An 18,872-nucleotide genomic window follows, 5' to 3' on the forward strand; every position below is an offset into this window, starting at 1 on the left:
CGGGCGAAGCCGGGGCGGACCGCTAGTTATATATAATATTATGATAGTCAAATTGGAATATCAAGGCAATATAATATTCCTTTTGCAATACGCGTAACGCGGAGGATATAAAATATAAATATATAATCTATGAAAGCCGAAAGGTATAAAGTCTGCCCACTATAACTTATACCTACCACATACCTACTGTATTTTAATATAGAGATAGATGATACACTAAAACACGTGTAGCGATAAATTTGACTTTCCCTAAAACGAAATAAGACACACAAACTCGCTCTAAATTACATCTTCATAGAGCCTTATAAATATTGATTAAGTTTTCATAGTTATGTTACAACTAGCTGCGCTCCGCGGTTTCACCCGCGTGGCTCCGCTCCTGTTGGTCTTAGCGTGATGATATATTATAGCCTATAGCCTTCCTCGATGAATGGACTATCTGACACTGAAAGAATTTTTCAAATCGGACCAGTAGTTCCTGAAATTAACGCGTTCAAACAAACATAAAAACAAACTCTTCACCTTTATATGTATGTAATATGTATTATTATAGATTTAGAATGGATAGAACAAGTTCTACGCATGTTCTACGTAATATTATTATCTTCTAAAATCCATATGAGCGTCTATAACGTTGTTTATCAGACAATAACTCAAGATAAATGGAATAGAAAACAGTATCTTCATTTTAATCAAATCTTATAGTAATTTCGGAGTCCATCTTTAAAATGATTGAAAGTATGCCTCTATCCATAATTTTTATATTAACTCCATCCCGTATTACAGTAATATTAATGTACAAATTACTCAGATTATACTGTGTGTAGTAAGAACTCCGGTGTTTTTTGCTCTACAGTAATTTTTTACATTCTTTGATGTAACAATTAAGTTTGTTGCTAGCCGAGCGCTCAAGGTCGTTAGCCCCGAAAACCGAATCGCATTATTATGCCGCGAATTTAAACATTTAAATAAATAACAGAGAGAACCTTTCGTGCACAACTTATTTCTACAGTGGGCGCTATCTCGTTCTGGCGGGTATGGTCGCGCGCGTGAGAGCGGGACCGCGTAACAAGGTCACTGGTCAGCACTCAGCCGTTCTCTCAGACGCGCGCGGGGCGCGGGGGAGTGCGCAGACGGCGCAACGACATGGCAGTCAACACTGTGACGTCACTGCGGGTCATGAGCGCAGGCTTCGATGCGTAAGACGATGCATACACGTGAATACATTAAAAGTTTTATAGTCTGTAACCATTGTCAGTAGTTGTCTGTAATTCAATTGTTACGTTTGTTCTAATGTTGTTTTATTTGTAACATAATTACAATTGGATTTATGTATTTTATGGCTGATAAACTACGGATTGTTTATTACCTACTTAATATACGATTGTTCAAATGTCTTTACATAATATATGTACCTACTTAATTAAGGAACATTTGACCGGATTTCTCCGATAAAAAATGCATCAGCAACATAGAGTTACCATGTACTACGTACTAGAGAGGGCATCTCTAATAAACTATTTCTAACACGAGTTAGAGTCAATTGTCTCAACTCTCAAGCCATTTTTTTGTTACATTGATTGGTTTTAATTGATAATTTTATTCATATTTATTTAATAAGATAAAGTATAAACATTATTTATTTGTTACATTGATTGGTTTTAATTTATAAGTAATAAAAGGCAGAATATCTACAAAGTGTCTACTGACTAGCCGGCCGGTGCCGCCGCGACCGTGCTTGTTACACAGATTTTGTTCGTGATGTCCTCTCTATATTATTATAATACCTCAATGATCAGCAATGAACAGCTTGTTGCCCTTCTTTATAACACCTATACTAGTAACTACGTTTGTTTTTTTGGTTTCAATTTACATAATAAATGTTTAGTTTATGTAATGTGGGACTTTAAGTATTCAATTATTCAAGGAAAATATTTAAATTCTTGTTAAATGAGCTATTTTAAGGAAAAGTGTCTTCAGTTACAACCAAAAATAATCAAAATAGTAAATACGTTTCTTGAACAAGTTTGAAATTCGCTAATTCGACAGATTACATTATATAAATTAATTTTAAAAATTAATCGTCGCCAACATAGGCTTCGGAGTCAATAAATAGGTACATAATATAATATGTATTTACGGTGTATCAAAACCTTACTTTACTAATAGTTCGTACAGTGAAATACTTGCATGGGGGAGTCGGGGGAGCAATCAATGATGGCGAGTATATTTTCAAGTTTATGCCAGAAATAAAGGCCTAATACAAAAATATCGGTGTCACTGTCGTTGTGTTTGACAGAATGAAAAATATGGCAGAACATTCTTGAATCGGTAACTTCAGTGAAAGTTGCGCCTTGCAATTTAAAAAAATTTGTGGGGTCATCAAATCCACCACATACATATAGCTCACTTATATTATATTACGATCTATTGAATCGTAAACAATGGACTATTGTTAATTATTTAAAATAATAATTTAAAAAAAATGTTGTGTCTCCTTCTCGTAATCTCCTTGGAGCCTGCTCTATATGCTATTATGGCTATAAATTTTATACTATGTTACTAATGTTGTTCCGCAAGCCCCGCCCCTTTCCGAATAAGCGAAATGAAACAAAACACTGCTACAATGGCTTGTACAAACATAAAAAGCGATCTGCGTAGTTATTTATACGTGAGTGCGGGTGTTTGTTTGTCACACCGCCAAATGTTAAAATTAGACACTTGATAAGATGCCGCGAGTGGCGAACTCGTTACGCAACCAGCGATTTTGGTACATTAATAAGAATAATATCTTAATAATGCCTTAGAATTCAGATGGGTTCTGTGTGTGCTGGCTTTATTAGCTCATTTTATAATGGGGGATTGACACAGATCGTAATTAAGAAATTGTTAAGTGGATTTGATGAACTGTATTACTTAGTTAATGGTTTTGATAACGCATTTGCTACCACACTTTATACTGAAATTTAAATGCTACAATAGTGTTAATTCTTACATTGCTACAGAGCAATATATGTATACGTTTGCTAAGAAGTTGCTTTCTACGACTCTCTGTCATATTGATATCTCTAAATAAGGTCAAATTCAACGTCATATCTATAACAATTACTAAAAAGCGGTTAGATAAGAACCGGTATGAAACTCGTGGTATATACTGAATTCCAATTGAGGAGACATTAATTGGCAGCAATTTCTTGTCATTTGTTTTGTATTAAGTTTTATACAAATAAACTGATATTTTCTTCTGCATTGTTTTCACAAACGACCTTCACTCGAATGACAATATTGACGTATTATTTCATGGCTATTGATAAAGTGGATAATTGCGCAAATTTTTTATTTAAAGAGCGCCGTATGGTTTGAAATTAGGACGTATTACCAAAGATAATATAATACTTACTAAAGGTATTTACTAAATATGAATTTTGTTAACGCAAGTAAACCATGATTTAATTGTTATGCATGTTGCATAGGTACCTTAAATAACGGAAAACAGGTAGGGATTACCTACTTTGAAAATATGAGGATAATAGGAGATAATACATTTATTTAAGGATTTTGTCTGGGACAAGTAAAGACGGGCCGACTTTTCAATGCTTGGATAAAACTTATTCGTCGAATAATGTATAAAACTACCATTTTAAAAACGTTTTCTAATTGCCCGTATTTGACAGTTTACGTGACATTTTAATATTATCGTGTTTAGTTTCTGTGATCTGTGTGTAAATACTTTATTGGACGGATAAGTTTTATCCAAGCATTGAAAAATCGGCCCTAAATCAATGTGACAAGGTATCTAATTAAATATTGTGCGTAAAATTGAGATTATTTATACTGGGTTTTAACTTTTAACTTTATCATTTAATTTACTTATCAATTTTAAATCTGAGTTAATAAAAAATAATTTATAATTAATTACCTGTAAATCAACATAATTGTGGAGGTGTGGATTGTTACATAAGTATTTTTTCAACTTAATTAAAAGTTATAAATAAAATTCTAAGTATATATTATGTTATAACTGAAAAAAAAAACTTGAAATAACATAAAAATGATAATATCTAAAGTCTTGGCTCAAGCTGATAATGTTTGTAATTTACGTCATAACCAGCTGGTATTTTATTGTACTTGAGTATTTATTCAAGTAATTAACGTGAATTATTCGCAATGTCAGATTTAATTATATTATTAACTAGCTTCCCGCCCGCGACTTCGTCCACGTGAACTTTCAAAATTTGATAATTTTTTATTGGTAGAAAGTAGCAATTACTTCCTTGTTTTACCACTTTTAAATACTTTAGTGCTCACATCATAAAGGCATAATGGCCGCTCTATACACGGGTAGAGTAAACGAGTAGAGCGGTAGAGTACTAACTAATCTACTTATTATACTACTATTAGATACTATCGATAGAGTAGAGTACTAAAATTTGGTAGAGTAGCTAGCACCGTGGCAATATGAAAATTACTCTACTAAAACTGTTAGATTACTGAGAACTGGTAGAGTAGTATGTTATAATGCTAGTTCACTCTACCGTTCACTCTACTCGTGTACAGCAGCCATAAAGTACATTTATTTAAAGTTTTAAATTATCGTTAGTGATACCTTTTCTTTTTTTATATATTCAGACTAAATTAACCTATCATTATTTCATAGTTTTCAATCACTGATTTATTATCTACATACTCCGGCTTCGCTTGGCTTGTTATGAACATGAGGAAAAAAAACTTCCTAGTCCCACTAAAAATATGCGATCGTGTTTTTGTTTGTCCGTGTGTCTCGTCTCAACGGAGCAACGTACATACATGATACACGTAATTTTTTGCACATCAAGAGTCGGAGGGTCTGCTAATCATATCAATTTTATAAGGTATTTTTAACTAGTATACTGAAAAACGTAAGTACTTACATAGTCAATTGATAGCATAATATGTTTTTATCGTAGACTGGAAAGCATTCAACTCGATGAATTCAAGGGTGTGTCGCTAGTCTTCACTATTATTATTATACAGAAACCTTTGATTATATTTTGTTAAAATAAACTCAAAAACTCTTGAACCGATTTTGAAACTTTTGTCACCAGTAGAAAATTCATAATCATTCCTGGTTCACACAGCTTATTTCGCACTTGTTTCTATCCCGGTAACCCGGATAGGGCCGGCACAATTTGGATGTCAATATTAAGTATAAAGGAAGATTATAGACATTTATGTTTTATCCTAACTAAACCCGAACAATTCCAGGGCGTGTCTCTAGTTATACATCACATAGTTTTTATTAAAAGCCTCCCGTACACGTGAAACGTGTCACGACTGAGTTGACCCAAATACCCAGTCGGCAGTCATTTCGGTCGGCCGCCATTTGCGACGACGATTTGCCACCGCGAAAAATGGCGCGAATTTTAAATTTAAATATGATGTTCTGTAAAGATTTCGGTCTACTTTTTTGTGTCGGAATGAGATTAGGGTTTTTTATGTGTTGATCTTTAAAAATAAAATCACTACGACATCGCCATGTTTATTACGAACTACAAAAAATTTCACTGTTTTATCAATATAATATGGACACCATTAAATGGCATGTACTTGTCTTTAATAGCAACATTTAGAAACAATATAATTAGACAGGTTCCAATAATTATTCTACATGAAAGTGTCGTTCACACTGAAATATTTTAAAAGCAATGCATATGTAACAGGGTTTAGATATTCTAGACTTGCGTGGTGCGTTGAACCCAATAATGAATACGACACGTGTAGGTTATTATTTAGACTTCCTTAGTCTCCTTGTTAGTGCGTAATGTAAGTACCACAGATAATATAATACATATATATGTAAAGTATTATGAATTAAATCAGGTGTGTACTTTGTTTATGGACCTTTATTGTCTATGCCCAATGATTCATTTCGGTTGTTTCTCCGTGTTAACAAACTATGTAGGTATAGGTACCTACTTCAAAAGTATCTTTTGTATAGCATAGGTATACAGTGTTTACAAGAGCATATTTAGATGGTTTTCCAATTACAACCGGTTCCAACTTCCAACATATTGTTAATTTGCTACCAATAAGAATCCAATTGGAGTCTGATAAAATAATAATTGTGGGGTTTTATTTTTACAAACTCCGCAATTGTGTTAAAGCTCGAAGCATAAAATAAATAAAAAACAAAGAAATGTTAGTTACAAACGAAGTGTAAAAATACGTTGAAAAAAAAATATCAAAGTTACGTCGATATGATCGCGCAAAAAGTAAAAAGCCGCCAATCAGTGAACCGCCATCTTGAATCCGCGTAGCAACCATAGACAAGTGATTTGTGTTCGTCGTCGAATCACTGGCGAGTGGCGTAGAATAGAAAAAAATGCGGTACAAATATTATGCATTGCCACTTTTCTGCCGTTACATTTTCATTATAAAAAATTACATGGTACACGAGTTGCCATAATTGTCTAACAAATTTGCCTTCACCGGAGCCAAATGCAGACATTTTAACTTCAATTCATTACCATTTTGTATGTATTCACTAAAACTTACTGTCAGTTTATGAACCATGGAGGTGTTTAATAATGTTATATGCATAATTTACAATATTAAATGTCAAATTATCTGGCTATAATTACGGCAATATTTTAATTTAAAGTAACACGTTTTATGACAGTCGTAAAAGAATAGAGCGTGAAAAATCGCAATATTACGAAGTTTTTATTACTGATAATATGTCTACAACAGTTACGGCCACAGAGTCTTTAACTTTTTAATCATTCACGTAGGAAAAGCGCACTATATCAAATTCAAACACGGAATACTTTAATATTTAACCGTTTGTGCGCAAAAATACCACAAACTTCTAAATTTAATTTTAATACTTGGCAACATCTGGAATCATTTTAAATTAATAGCACATTTACGTGCTATTATATATTATAAGATTATTTTAATTGAAACGTTGTGGTTTGTGGCCAAAATGGTGCCTGCCTAACGAATTATGCCATTCCATTCCTGTTTGAAATTTCGTATGAATAATATTGTCTATGGTCTGGAATAACATTTCCTTCTCCATAGCAGCAAAGCCAGGGTTTGAAGCCGTTATGTATTTTTAGAAATATGTTATGATGAAGCTAATAAATAATAGTTACGAATACTAATTTGAGACCAAAAAAAATACTCCCGTGTTTACGAACTATACAAATAAAGAAAATAGAAATATCCCTAACTACTCCTTTTAATCTTTATCTACTCCCTCTATGTTTAATCTTCCAGAGTACTATTGTAACAATCTCTATTGTCAGTGCATTATAGGTATTGAAGAAAAACAGCTAATATGGTAATTGGACTGGGCGCGAGCTAAAACAATTGATATTTCTCTATCCTTATTTCTTACACACGCAGCTGCAAATTTCAGCAATGTATTTATACAGGTTCCACAAAAACATAGGCATCATTTGGCAATGTCATTTTAAATATACGCAGTAGATGCGAGAAGACGATAAACCGGTACAAAGAAGTCCTTGAAAACTATCTTTCACATTTCTACATAAATAATAATAAACAGGTGATTGCTCGCAATTTTCGGTACATATCACATAACTTCTGATAGCATACACGTGTAAGCAAGTTGATAACATATTGTACTGAAGGAATTCATTTGTTATGTCAAGTTGTAGACGCTCAAAAGCCGTGTATCACTGAATAATCTCTTTATCGTAAAGATATAAAGTTATTTTTGAGGAAAAACTTATCTTTACGATTATACTTTCATGTCTTTAGATAAAAAAAAAAGATGTAGGTATATAATGTTTATAGGACCACTTCTGAGTCTGAAGTAAAATCTCCTTAGATTAGGACATAAATTTATTCACATTCGGCCAAATAATCTCGAAACTATCAATATAGAGATTATGTGATTTAAAAAATACAGCATTAATTTATTTATCAATTTAAAATTGCACCTGATATGCAGATAGCGTATAAAGAATAGAATCCAGTTCTTATCGCAGAATATCTAAATCAAACCTGACAAGTTTTTTTACATAGAAGAAAAACATGTCAGTCTAGTCAGTACCTAGTTAGGATTGCCTCGTGTTTGAATCAAGTCCAATGTCATCCACTCATACTTCCAGGAATTATAAAAACATTTCCACGAAATCACTTGCACTGTTATTTGTTTATCAATTTGCAAAATCGATATGTCATTGTTTCATTTTAAATAAAGGTCGTATTATGACTGGAACTAATTTGCTGTATAATGCTGATTTGTTTATTGTTGATATCTATAGTCAGAAAATGTTGCGTATTAACTTTTTTACTGCTATCTATTATTTTCTACGTAAAAAGGTCCGCTATATTAAAACATGGGGACATGCGCAAAATGGTATCTATACATATAATAAAATCGTAGGAAAGTCAAAACTGTACATTGAATATTTTTTTAAAAGAATACATAATCCATGATCTATAATCGATATAGAAGCCAAAAATATAGTTTTTAGAATTTTTGTCTGTTTGTCTGTTTGTCTGTTTGTCTGTTTGTCTGTTTGTCTGTTTGTCTGTATGTTTGTCCGAGCTAATCTCGAAAAGTACTGCATAGATTGACTTCAAATTTTGCATGAATATTACTAACAGGTCGTGTGAGGTTTTTTTAAACATATTATCATGCTATCACCTCCGGGGGAGGAGCTGTGAACCTTTACTTTTCTTACGTATTCCGTGAACTACGACAGCGTACAATCTAAAGACTCATGTTTAAATGTTGTTTTTGAGTAAGACATGCTATTATCTAGCTTTACACTATAAAAACTACGTCATTTACGTTATTTGGGCAGAGAAACTGTTTAATGAATCTTAGTACTATAAAGACAAATTTGATTCAGCGCCATCTATGAGATTTCGTAAAAATCTAATCAATTTACATGTTAACACTACTGAACACAATGTTAAAAATTAATAATTTAAATATAATTATGTGATTTATTTATTTAACTCTTTAACCCATAATAAATCTTCCCTTCCCTATAAGGTGCGCTTATATAATTCGTGTGAATATACTACATTTTTAAAAGTGAGGGTAGATGTATATTATTTTAAGTCAAACTAGACACCATTACAGTTAATCTAATATTGATTGTGTTCATTGGTTACATTTTTAAAAATCTTCGTGTTTTAATAATTCGATCACGAGGCGGGACTCTAATACAAAAAGGTTAGTTCGTTGATAATTATTATTCCTTCATCATTTACATGTTGTTAGTAAAAATATACTTTGACTGTTAATACTTTTGTTCAGTATTTATCTGTATGATTATTGCTTGGTAATTAATATATTTTCATGTCGTTTACCTAATTATAAACATAAGTGTGATGTGAAACTAGCTGGATTTATTTTTACACACTCACAGTCTTATATTTTGTGTTAATGTTAAAATAGTATTAATAGTGTAAATCATAATATTTTTTCAAAGTTAAAAATATTTCCTTTTTTCTGATGGTGTTGCCATCGAATTAAACCGCGCTGTCGTTTCGTTCACAAAAAGTCATGTTATTAGGACCGAATATGTAGCCGCCTCAACTTACGGAAACAAGAGTAACCTGCGTTGTCTGTTAGTTATTATATAGTCGAATTTAACGTTACATGGAAATTGGAATCTAAATATATGTATACCTACTTATATTAAATCTGTAGAGGTCAATTCTGCACATGAAATATATTTCCTAAATGATACGTGATAGTTATCACGAGGTGATTAGAGATCGACATCGACGTCAAAAATGTTTGTCCGTCTGTCTGTCTGTATAACCGTTATAGAAACAAAAACTACTCGACGGATTTAAACGAAACTTGGTACAATTATTTTTCATATTCGTGAGCAGAGCAGCAACTCCATTTTTAAGCTTTCGTCGCGTGTGCGTTCTTAATGCGTGTATCTTAATGGTTAAAGCTACACAGAAATCAAGTATGAAAGAAATGTTCTCCATATTATATAAAAAATATCTCCCGACATCATAAATGTCTATCTTTTATGGTTGAGCTTAGGAGTTCAAAGCTTTCTGATTATATTTGTCTACTAGCTGTCCCCGCGACTTCGTTCGCGTGGAATAGTGACTATGGGACCTATGACCATGGGCTCAGGGTGGGGCAACAATAAAAAATCATTTTTATTTTCATGCTCCCACTCCCGCGCCCACTCGCACTCCCACGCCATATGCCACGTTCAGTCCCAATCCCACGCCCACGCCCACTCCCCTTCACAATTAGTACCTACCAGATCAAAGCCAGGGTAAGCGCCCCACCCAGCCCCACCGTGGCTACGCCCATGCTGAATTACTACTTAACATACAATTATTGAGTAAATACGTACAACAATACTGTACTGTTGTACTACCATAAATAATTAAAAGAATTGTTATTAAAATTTCTTACTAAACTGAGCTAAAAAACTTACGTACCAAATTATTAAAGAAAATCAAGAAATGAAATGCCTAACCTATACCAAATAGTTACTACATATTGTAATTAAAAATTATGATTAGTATATAATATCGAAAATCAAAAAAGAAATGCCTAACTAATTCTACGTAAAATTTTTTTTAAATTATGTCATATTATTTTTTAGGAACCAGGGGGGGGGAGAGGAGCAAATTCTATTTCCTTCCTTTCTTAAACGGATGTTTTTAATAATCTATGGTGTAGCCAGTAGCCACTGATCAGCTTAATCGATACTCAGTTTTTATCAAATCCAGAAACAAATCCAAATTAGATCTTTCCTGTCTCACGCACGTAACTAAAGGCTGAAGAGAGAGAGAGCACGTAACTAAACCGTTTAGACGAAGAAAAGTGTATAGAAAAAGGAATAAATAATTTCATAAACTTCCCGACGATCTTTAAAAATAAATTATAACTTTCATTTTTTTCATTCCCACTTTTACCCCTATGTAGGTATAATAAGTGGATGAACCAATTTTGATACACTTTATCTAAGAACCAGCGTCGGAAAATATTCTGCCTAACAAAAAAAACCGCATCTAATTCGGTTTACCTGTTAGCCAGCTACGGTGCCATAGACAGACACACACACACACACAGAAATACATAGCGGTCAAACACATAACACCAGTCTTTTTGCGTCGGGGGTTAAAAATATAATACGACATAATTTAAAGGACATTTTATGTGGAAAATTTACCTATACACCAGGGTAGATAATTTTTGAAACAAAAAAAAATCGCAGTAGGATGAAACCCATTAGAAAAGGATATGATAAAAATGTAAGGAAAAATAAATTACGGTCAATCGGAGTTCGGGAAGTGGGAGGGGGGAGCTTTTAAGAGAAAAAAATGGTTTCTCTCGATTTCTCGATAATAATAACACCTGCTAATTTTTTTCTACATATTTTAATTGTACAGACATCACTTTTCCACAATTTTATTATATGTATTGAAGATGATGATTGAGATTATAACACTCTTAGTCCGTTTTAATTTTTATTCACCCGCATCAGTGCCACCTAAAAAATCTTTATATATCGAAATTCGAGCAAAGTTAAGAAAATGAGAAATAAGAGTTCTCAAGGATCGTTAGAGATAAGAGGCTTACTATTGACCGAAAACAACATGTGTTATGCCGAACCTGAAACCGCTTCACAACGAGAATTGCGGCTCACAGCTGACCGCGAACGGCATGTACTATCCTGTGAGACCGAAACCTTCACTGAGGGTATATATAACGTCTCACAGCTGATCGCAAATGGCATATTGTACTATCCCGTGAGACCGAAACCCTCACTGAGAGGGAATTACGTCTCACAGCTGATCACGATCGTCATATTTTATCTCGAGAATTCTGAAACTTTTACTCAATATGAAGACCGTTTGACAAATAATAGGGTGCACCATAATATTATTCGATCTCTCGAAGATGAACATGAGCATAAGCAATGACTAGAGTAGGGACGCGAATATTACCATTATTTGAGACAAGAACGATTAATAAGTTTGTTTAATGAAAGATTAAGAATTGAAACTATTGGTCTCTTTAAACGGACGAATAGCGAGAGGCCCGTCTTATTGCAAACAGATTTCGACATAGTCTTAATGACTTAGAGGTAAACATAGAAGATCAATCTACAAATTCGGTGGTGTGGTCCGACAAAATAATATAAAAGTGGGTTTGCTTATAACCTCACAATTGATTACAGATCATCTTCTGTATAGGCGATATTAACGTAGTATGTTCTTTTTGTAATGCTTTAAAGTGGAGTAAGGAGTCGGCTTTCGTTTGAAGATACGCCGGAACCTTTGAAATCACTACTTTTAAGTTTTAGAGGAACATGTGCAATCTAAACAGTTCTTAGACAATATTAGCTCTTATAGTATTGCGTTTTAAATGATCCTTTGGTGCTCAACAATTATTAGATGCTCCTTTCATTCTTACTTTTAAGATACAAGGTCAAGTTTATCATTTGATAGGATCCCTTTTGCCTGAAGGCCAACCTAAGTTTCTTTAAATATATTTTGTATTCGACTACGACGAATAATCGAATACAAGAAATCAATATTTCTCGAATTTAAAACTGAACTCATTTCACAATTTTAGAACATGTTAATTCATCAGGTTAATCCGTATATATGCGTTTTAAATCGACATTAGAAGCTTTTCCTCAAGATGGTGATATTAATATAAAATTGGTATAAATGCCGATAGACGGAAGTCTATCAGCACTCAGGAATTCCCTGAGCGTGTTATAACGCCCAGGCCGCAGTATTACAATTTTTCCTACAGTAGGGCGACGAATGTATTTTCGCATAGCAACGGAGGGGAACTCGTGGGGGGTAAAGTGACGCGGGCCACGTACCACAAACATGTTTAGTTTGTGGTACCGAGCGCGAAAGAAAGTCATCGTGTTTTTAGTAAAGTTACAATGTAAACTAACGTAATTTATTACTTAGGTACATATTCTATAATGGTGCGCTCAAACTGTTAATCTACATTTAATTTACATTATTATTTTAATTACTAAGAAATGTAGAATTTAAATCACATTCATTCATGTTTTCTTCAGATATTCGATGTCTATGATTTTCGATGATTTTAAGATTTTCTTATCAGAGTATTCAATTTTAATGTAGTTAAATTTTATAAGAGACAATTAAGAACATTCAAAAATAAAGTGTCACGTATTTTTTTTAAACGACGAATGACGAAAAACGACCGAATCGCGGACGAAGTCGCGGGCAACAGCTAGTTCAACATAATATTATTCTCAATCTTTTTAAGTTTGTATTTTGAAAATGGCAATGATCAAAACCGGAGTAACACACATTTACATTTATTAGCGGCGTGTGTTTACCGATCCTAAAATGGATATTCTTATAGTTCTATAGTTCTTATAGTCTATTTTCAAGAATCATATTATCTTATATATAAAATTCTCGTGTCACAATTTTAGTCTGCATACTCCTCCGAAACGGGTGGACCGATTCTCATGAAATTTTCTGTGCATATCGGGTAAGTATGAGAATCGGCCAACATCTATTTTTCATATGTACCATGGGCGAAGCCGGGGCGGACCGCTAGTATTATATAATATTTGTTATTCAAATACGAAATAAGCTCTTAACGCCTCTACTATTCAATTAGAAAATTATTGGCCACAGTTAAGACTATAGTTTCTACGGTTCTATCGGTAAGCGAAACTGTCTACAATTCTAGTTGAGCCATAAATTCACAGCATTAAGTCGCCCTCCAGTCTACCATTAACCTTAGCTGTAACTGGGCATGCAAACCGCACGATTTGAAGATACACGATCGCTCTCACAAGGCTATGTCACTGATACCTATTAAACTCGGTGGCATTAAAGCAATGGAGGGGATTAACCAACCGGATTGAATAGAACATAAACAGTTGCTAATAGCGAAATGCAAATTTGTACTGATCGGGTGCTGCAAGCCAAGTGTAACCCGTACATATAATTCGCATATCATTTGCATACTTGCTCACTGTCAGCCTATTAAATGGATTCTATTTTTAAACTACTTAAATTTCGAACTGGCTGTTGTCTTTGGTATATAATATTTTATATTTAATCTATTGAATTGAAGTAAGTGGAAACTTCGTACTACATTGTACGTCATGCCATGAGTATTTCGTTGTTTTCAACAACAAATCTATCGTAGAGACGTTATGTATGGATTTATTAAAATTTATTGAGGTTAGTGGCACCACCAAGGTCTGGACGCGTTATCTTTGGAGATAAACAAAAATCATTGTTTATTGTGACGTGATGAATGTAAAATATACCTAGGAAATGAATGTACTGATAACATTTTAACGATTTTCTAATGAACATTATTGTTATAAATAAGGCAAAGGCTACAATATGATGTATTAAGAAAAATTCTAACGGTTTTTCTTTCTTCTTAATTCTTAACTTCAGATTCTTGTACTTTACTTAGGTATATGTCTTAAAGCATTAGCAAGATTATGCACTTGAAAATTAGAAAAATTCGTAGAATTCTTTGTTTAAATAGATCTAATAAAGCTGAATTAAGACATTTTTATTAATATCTTATAATCCTGCAAGTTTAAGCATCATTAAATACAATGTCAAATAGGAAACTTCCAGAATATTCTAAGTATCAAACACGTGGGCACGTGAGAACTTTATTCATTGCTATTCAAGTTTATGCCCTTATTTTCAAGCTGTAACTGATAATATTGCACACTTCAGAAATGGAATTCTAGGTTCTTGTTTATTTCCCTAGTATTTGTTACCTATATAAGGCAGCTGCATCATGTACTTATTTATTTTCTGTTGCACTGACCATAATGCCGTGATGGCAAACATGTAGATTGAAGGTACCTTGTAGTTTTGCCATTATACTAATTACTAGCCTCAACAAAAATTACTTACTATTGGCATGCCATTGGTGATGAACCAAATATCACTTTCAATTACTTTGACTAAAGTAAGAGAAACGGAATTAGTAAGTTTATTGGTGAATGATTAAGTATAAGCAACTGCATGTCGTATTTTTCATTTTGAAGATTTTGAGTTTTAAGCATCACCAATTGGAGCGGAGCATCGTTGTTGCAAAAACATTCCTTTTGCCAGCAGACAAAGAGGCGTGGTTCAACTAGTATACAATAAATAACAATAAGCCTTGCTTCAATTTAAAAATAGTAGCGTATCATAAGACCTTCAGCTTGTCAGATAACTCCTGGAACGTTGATAAGACGCTTTGCGAATTTGATAAGATAACAGGCCTGTAGGACATATAATTCGCTAAATTCCGACTTATCTTTGTTTGTCTCGAGTAATTTCGGTTGCTACGTTATTGTGGTACACTTGCAGACAGATATTTGTCATAACTGTTATTTTTGGTAGCGTTCTTTATAATCTTCCCAGTCTATTCTACACATGATAATACCACATAACCTATCCTAGAAATTTTATGAATGTGATTGATTGTTTCATGTTTGTTACTTTCATTCAAAATCAGCTGATTAGATCTATATGAAGTAGTAGTAAGCACTGATATAGGCTATATGTTGTCATATTGGCTACTTTTCTTCCGGGTATAACGCGAGGTGGCGCACGACGTCACGAGCTCGAACTAGCATTTATGCTTACCATATTCTTTGCCCTTGCCCTTTTCGAGAGACAAGAACACAATCTACTGAACTGGCTATAAAATTAATACAAATTGTATCACCACATTTTATAAAATAGTCACCGGGTATATTTCTATCAATTCGAATAGATCAATATTCGATTAAAGAACATTCACTTTCCCTAACTTTCGCATCACAATACAACCAGCAAAAAGTAAACATAAGATTAAACCGTGCAGTCATAACAATTTCGATTCGCGAGAAATACTACCTATATAATATAATTAATAATTGCTTGAAACGCGCATCAACACATAAAAGAGATGGTAAATATAGTAAGACGCTGGTTAATAAAAATCGGCATAAACTATTTTACTGCCCACTTTCGAGAGCAATTAAGACAGCCTCAGTATCAGTGGTTGTAACTATTCATGCTAATGATAAATGTTCGTTTACATTAGGTGACGGAGCGGCGGCACACAGCTGCGTAAAATACGCAGAATTTATGGGTGAAATTATGGCGATGATTAATGAGCAAATAGTTGTCAAAATTCGCAGTCATAGTTGTTACAGAAATCTTCAATAATTGAAGGAATTTTCTTAGCTAAAATACCTTTTCTATTTGTTACAAGTTATCTGATAAGTATTCTTTTCTTGTGGGTCTTTGACGACTTTGCCTGACCAATGTCTTCTATGTAATTATTTTTAAACTCACAACAAACAAACGAGAAATCCTAGCATTTATTCAGTTTTCTACCATATATTACAAGCTCTTGCGCTTATTTATAGGAATGTGAGCCAAGTTAATAGATTTCCAAATGAACTGTACAGTAATATCGTGCAATGAAACGCACACAACAATGTACAATCGAGTACGATATAATTACGCACATCGCATACTTTAGACGCATGGATCAATTTGATTTTGCGTGTTTAACGCCATGCGAGGGTGTGGTACATCTCGGTTTATTCAGTATGGAGGTAACTGGTTCCAAGAATGTAGCAATTATTTTGCTAACCTGTTCTTCAAGCGCTACTGTATTGTATTGTTTTTGGAATTTCAACTTCGATTCGATTGTCGTTGAAGTTTCAAGAGTGGGCCTTATAGGTTACTTTTTGTCATTTAGTATGCTGGTATTAGTGATCTGACTCTGAATTCTACTAGTATTCATACTTCTTAATTTTATATTTTACATTACCATTCGTATAAGTATTATGTTATAGATCGTCAACACAAGACAATGTTTTTCGCAAATAGTTCGTGTTATCAGACAGACGATTGTGACGTCAATCGCTATCGGTATATACCTAATCTTTCGTTCGACAAGCCAATCTGGTCGCACGGACACTCAATTATTATTCTAATAAGATTCCAATTAGAAAATACCACATTTAATGGTGGTGATTTAGGACAAAGTCCTCGTAAGTTTATCGTTTTAAACGACTCTAGCTGTCCATTTTTGCGAAACGTTATCCAATTTAAGGCCACGTCGGAAGTCTTACTCCGCCAGACGACATGCGCTACATACCTGCTTCCTTTTAATGGGCAGCTGCTTAACCAACGTGTGGGTCGGCACAGAGTGCGTCTCTTTCGGCTCCCTCGCCGCTATGTCGTCCAGCAGAGCCTCGCATTTCTCCTTATCCCGTTCGTCATCCGATACCAAGAGGAACCTCCGCCACCTCGCCGAATCGAAGCCCCAGTGGCACGTGCGGTGCTCCGTGGCGTGCGTGTGGCACACGAAACGGCGCGGAACATACACTCCGCGGCATTCCACACACTGCACTAGCCCCAGCTCAGGCGCGCAAACCCCGCGCGCTCCCCCGAAACACTCATGATACACCCGAAAGCCTGGCAACTTTTTGGCAGCGGCGGCCGGCGCGTGCAACAACGCGGCGCACAGCCTCTCTGCGTCCGTCTGCGTGATCAGGCCGCACGACGGCGCCGTCCGGGGCAGCACGCCGGTCGACTTCAACTCGTGCAGTTGCTCAGGCGTACACCTCGAACAGTATATTTGTAAGTCGTCACACACACGGTTTATTTGCTCCAAACTGAAGTCTGTCAGAACTGAGGTGAGGATCTGAGGGAGGCACAGGCGCCGTTCGCCGCCCACGCTGAAGCAAGATATCGGCTCCCCCTCGAGGGCAGTCTCGCCGCGCTCGCCGAGCACCGAGTCCGCGGTGAGCAGGAGAGGCGGTGCGGCGCGAGGCAGCGGAGGCGGCGGCGCGAGCGGCGGGCCCGCGCGCCCTATCCCGGGGCCCTGGAGGCTCCTCGGTGCACTGGCCTGGTAAGTCCTCAGCACCGAACTGATATGCGGCGTCACTACATCCATGGTCGCGAGCTACGCCCGTCTATCGCGCGAAGGACCGCGCGCGCGCGACTCGCCTCGACTGCGGTCGGAGCATGTCTGCGGCGGCCCGTGCTGCTCCTCACCCCGCGCCGATTTCCCCGCCCCGCTCACGGATCTGTGCAAAAATAAGCATCGACGAACTCATCACAATATTTAAAAGACATTCGAAATCGGAACGTCCACAATTCTAAATTTGAAAAATCTCGCGAAAGGAACGGTGATGGTTCATGCGTGTATAGGGGCGTGGAATCCGAGCGGTCGCAGTCAAAGCAGACGATGGCTCGGCTACTGGAGAGTCTAGCCGGCGCCCCGCGCCCCGCACTCCGCCGCCGCGACGGGTCACGTGACCGACCTTCCCGTCAAAATATCCAGAATGGCGTTGAGAGTCGGCGTTCCGACTGTGTCATTGATAAATCATCGTAGACGCGAAATTAAGTATAAAATAAAATATCCATTAAAAGTCTGCAATATATTAATAATACCATCAAAATTCTATACAATGAAATGAATATAATTAATATATTGAACCAATTGAAGCATTCATCATTCATCATATCAAGAAAACATAAAAAATGTACATTTATCTAAATTTAATTTGGTTACATACAATTTTGAGAAAGAACTTCGATTTCCAGTTCCCACTTGTCGCTTTGTATGTATCTCTTCGTTAACCTTACAATGACTCGGTCTTATAACTCAATCCCGCAGCTTGATGTCTCGCAGAATATGTATATATAATTGGATATGTATCTACGTTTACGAATCTGTAGCCCACAGATTTATCAAAACACTATCTATTTATTGCATTTCTTTTATTTATAGCAGCTTGCAATCATTCAGTTCAAAATTAAATAACATTTGTTATATAACGTCGATCTTGCTGTGTTGGATCTCAAATGTTACTTCTTAGTTTAAT

General features: G+C 35.3%; 1 protein-coding gene across 1 annotated transcript in view; it reads right to left on the reverse strand.

Annotated features, from left to right (window-relative positions):
* Window positions 1–18,325, reverse strand: part of LOC149480836 (ski oncogene-like) — a 68,580-nt gene extending 50,255 nt beyond the window's left edge. The window contains exon 1 of the mRNA XM_089705754.1: window positions 17,138–18,325. Coding sequence (XP_089561880.1) covers window positions 17,138–17,938 — 801 coding nt within the window. The 5' untranslated portion in view covers window positions 17,939–18,325. The remainder of the gene's footprint in view (window positions 1–17,137) is intronic.
* Window positions 18,326–18,872: the final 547 nt, after the last annotated feature.

This window comes from Colias philodice, chromosome 17 (genome assembly GCF_061535455.1).
Source record: "Colias philodice isolate Cphi_HAF_F1 chromosome 17, ilColPhil1 Martin Lab GWU primary, whole genome shotgun sequence".
Classification (NCBI taxonomy): Eukaryota; Metazoa; Arthropoda; class Insecta; order Lepidoptera; family Pieridae; genus Colias; species Colias philodice.